Source organism: Limulus polyphemus, unplaced genomic scaffold, assembly GCF_000517525.1.
Source record: "Limulus polyphemus unplaced genomic scaffold, Limulus_polyphemus-2.1.2 Scaffold6960, whole genome shotgun sequence".
Classification (NCBI taxonomy): Eukaryota; Metazoa; Arthropoda; class Merostomata; order Xiphosura; family Limulidae; genus Limulus; species Limulus polyphemus.
Window position 1 is genome coordinate 7,288 of NW_013672570.1, and position 4,336 is coordinate 11,623.

General features: G+C 35.1%; 1 protein-coding gene across 4 annotated transcripts in view; it reads left to right on the forward strand.

Moving 5' to 3' along the window:
* Nucleotides 1–3,294: 3,294 nt before the first annotated feature.
* The window catches only part of LOC106474217 (protein chibby homolog 1-like), a 6,596-nt gene continuing 5,554 nt past the window's right edge, over nt 3,295–4,336 (forward strand). Inside the window, exon 1 of one of the 4 annotated variants that reach the window (XM_022402569.1) lies at nt 3,295–3,381. Coding sequence is in view for 1 of the 4 variants with exons in the window: in XM_013934909.2 (XP_013790363.2) it covers nt 3,499–3,651 (153 nt within the window). In the remaining 3 variants the exon portion in view is untranslated. Of the gene's footprint in view, nt 3,382–3,484; nt 3,678–4,336 lie in introns of those variants that run through there. The other 3 variants (XM_013934909.2, XM_022402566.1, XM_022402567.1) reach the window with 3 other exon arrangements.

The following is a 4,336-nucleotide window of genomic DNA, read 5'->3' on the forward strand; positions in this document are numbered from 1 at the left end:
AGACAGGGTGAGCAAGTTGGGTAACGAGCGAATCGCGAACACTCACACCCTAAGTCACTTAAGATAAACAAACTTGAAATAAAAAACAGCTTGTAAGGCAATTGGACATAGCAAAGACAGGGTGAGCAAGTTGGGTAACGAGCGAATCGCGAACACTCACACCCTAAGTCACTTAAGATAAACAAACTTGAAATAAAAAACAGCTTGTAAGGCAATTGGACATAGCAAAGACAGGGTGAGCAAGTTGGGTAACGAGCGAATCGCGAACACTCACACCCTAAGTCACTTAAGATGAACAAACTTGAAATAAAAAACAGCTTGTAAGGCAATTGGACATAGCAAAGACAGCCCATCAAGTATGTTTATGCTTAACAACAAACATAATAGCAATATTTTGATTACTTGCATAGTTGGCATAATCAATAATAATAATTAGAAACCTTAATTTTGATTATTTGATTATTTTTATGACAATCAATTTAATCATAATTTCAATTAATCAATTGTAGGAATAATCGAAACATTAATAACTGGGAAACTAATTTCATTTAATTGCTTACGACAGTCGAATTAATCATAATTTTGATTAATCAATTACTTTACGTGAGTAATCGATTAAATCACCAGATCTAATCATAAAACCTTCAGAAAGTGCTTGGTTGTCACCAGTAAAGATTGTTATAGAAAATTAATCATGCCCAGGTTTTGCATTGAACTTAGATGTATGAATGTTGTAACTTGCATTGATGTTTTCCCATTACTGTGAACAAATAAACATCTGTACACATTGAATAGAGCCCATTGGTTTAATATATTACACACGACATCCATATACTGCTTAGTCGAGATGGATGATGATAACAGACCCAAGATTGCTTTCAGCACAAGAGATGACTTGCGTGAGTTTCACATCATAGTGTCGAATCTGTGCAACTCAACTGGCATTTTTGAGAGTCTAAAATGTATCTTATACCAAAGGATCTGCAATGTGAAAAATTGCCTAATATACGTCAATGACATCTTAGTGTTTGGTTGTACATTCAATTCTATGCCTGAGAATCTTAAAATGGAATTCCATCAGATAAAAAAAAATAGGCTCAAAATTGAAGCCTATGAAATGTGTGTTCAAGCTCACAGAAGTGGAAATTCCTACTGATATTGTGTGTACAGAAAGGAGTGTTCACAGATCCTGTAAAGATAGCAATGATGCAAGATTTGCCTCACCCTGTAACCAACAAGAAATCCACATTTTCTCCATAGTCATGTTACCAGTAGTTTGTGGCCAGCTTCTCCAGAACTGTCTCATCGTTATCAACTCTCACTAAAACAGAGATACATTTCAAGTGGAGTGAGGAAGGCAAGCAAGAATCCCAGTCCTTGAAGTATACTTTTGTGGAAGCCCCGGTGTTTTTGCATTCATGACAGGGTCGTGAGTTCCTTCTAGACACCAACACCAGTGACACTGGAGTCGAAACAGTGTTATAATTCATTGTACTTGCAGGATGGAGTGCAATGACAGAAGAGGTACTATGATAAAACAGTGAGAGAATGAATGTACCAAAGTGGAGACTGGGTATGGCTTTGGTGTGTGCCAACAGTATGGAAGCCTCTTGGCTCCAGCTAGACAAGATTTCCTCTTGTGCTCTGATGAGTTGGTCCATTGACATATGATTTACAGCCAAGGAGCATACAAAAGCGAATATTTCCCGCTGACCATTTCCATTCATACATAACCAATAACCTCTGATGATCTGGTTTGACCAAGAGGAGGTAGTCTAGTCAGATGAATCCATTGTTTTATCATACTCTGAACCTGAAGATGAGAAGGAAAAAAGCCGAGAGTACTTATCTAGCTGTTCAGAATGTTTGGATGAACAAGCACAATTTCAAAGGATTATGGAACTACTACCACCAATCTCCCAATTGATATGGCTGGATTAAGCCTGATCATCAAGAGATAGGACAATGACTCACTGTAAATTCATTGACTAAGAGAAAGTGGCGTTTCTTGTTTTTACAAGCTATCAAGTGATGTTAATCATACAATATATGTGCTACATTGTGTGATTACCACAAAGCTAGAGCTAGTAGATGTAATACCTACTATATCAACAGTTACCACATCTGAAAATGATGGTTAGGAGTTCAAAAACTCAACTGAAAGGGCTTTATAATCTTTGCTTTCCAAACTATTAAGCGATTTTTCAAATGTTTCACAAGAATCGCTTACTTCATCCAGTTGAATAGTGAGACCTATGTAGAATACCACAAATTGCTAATTTTTTCTAATATACCTGAAAGACATATAACTCCTCCAACTGTAGTGAGGGAGTTGTGCTTCATCATAGTGTACAGTGAAATATGTTATATTAACAATATAAGTATTAATCTTGGCTTACAAGATTTTTAGCTGAATTCTGTTGGTAATTATTTCGTAATGCCTGAAACATAAAAGGTATTGAGTGTGATGGCTCCTAGATGGCGGCACAATACTGTACCACGGATTTCAAAATATAGCCTGCCGTGGTATAACCCAAGACAGTTACTACATAATTTGAGGGGAGTTGGAGGCATTCTGTTGAAAATTATTAATGTATGTGGCAATGTATAATGAAGGTATATGTGCATTGTTCCACACACGTGTAGGAACATTACATGTTATCATTCATGAATGTTGTATAAAACAGACGGACCATTTACACAACCATTAAGCTATCTATACACGAATGAAAGCAAAGGATTTAATTTGAATGTTAAGACTTTGAGTTATGAGATTAACTGTGATTACTGGTCTGTGAGATATTATTTGAAGACACAGTGTGCACATTATTGTCATTTAACTTTAACATTAGTGTTTCAATTTTATTTTTAAGCTTCGAAGTTTTAGTTTATTTACAGTAACAACTCAACTGGTGAAAGCAAGGTGAAGACTTTGTTGAAGAGCTATTTATCAGTTCGACACATGAAATATACATGTAATCTTGTTTAGCTTTGTTTTTGTTTTGTAGTGTGGACATGTTCAATTATCGGTGTCGAGTCTCTTCTTCTTGACAATTCTGGTTGTAGATCGGATAAATCAGTATCTTCTGTATTCTACGAACCTACAGTCAGCGACCCTAACCCTAACTGACTGCTTTGCTGGAAACCCATTTTACCGGGAATACCACAAATCTGCAAATAGAAGCATTAGTACATAATTGAAATGCTAACATGACGCGCACAATAATCAATTTATTCAATGCTGTTATACTCTATGTAGGCAAGGATGGTTGCCCTTTGGTGGAACCCATTCATTTCCCTCGGTGAGATTTGGGTTTTGGTCCCGAAAATGCTGGAGTAAGGCCCTAAATACTTGAAAAACATAATTAGTATGCGCATCATGTAAGTATTACAGTTATGTACCAATATTATTATCTTTTTATGTGCATCACCTTATACTTGTTTTTTTTTCTTTTATCGTAGCATCACTGTGCCGTCTGTCTGCCAGTTTTCATATTGATGCTATCTGCTATTAAGACAATATTATTTTTCCTTAAATTAAAAAACAAATTAAATCCCGACTATGGCGCTGTTTGTGACGGCGTGCGAGTGATATGTTTTTATTTCATATTTAAAAGAATTCTTCGTAAAGGACATCTAAAATTAGTTTCAGTAAGTGTATAAAAAAGTACAAGTAAGTTCAAGTTTTTCCATTATTTCGTATTTTGAAAGTTTCCACGTGAAAAACTCGTAGAATGTGCTAACTTTTTGTATTAGGAGCCTACTTTAGTTTTACTAATGTCGACAATATAACTATAACTGCTACTACTAGTACTATAAAAATAATATTATAACAGATTTAGAAATGTCGGAACTATCAGATGACAGGATTCATTAATAGATAAGTTCAGTCATACATAAGTTTCTTAATGTAAGACTAAGAAAATGGAAATCGGGAATTGAGCAGTATATTATATAGACATAATGTTGTGTCAAAGTGAAGTTTTAACTAATTTTTTTAAAGAATGTGATTAAAAAATGAGCTTTCTTTTTTTTAGTACCACGTAACTGAAGGCAGTACGTCGATGCCATTTTGTTATTTTTCCCTAAAGGTTCTTAACCCTTAATTCAGTGTTGGAACATACAGTTCTAAAATATAGTGCTACATGACACTTTAACAAACTAATAATGGTTGGAGACGGCTTGAATGGGTAATGAAAAAAACTTTAATATAAGTTTAACATAACAGCAAATGTACAACGTTTCAACAAGGTTTTGTCATCATCAGGTATCATCATTTTGTCGATGTATTCTGAATTGTTCATGATGACAGTGGTGTTGCCTTTATCAGCTTTTA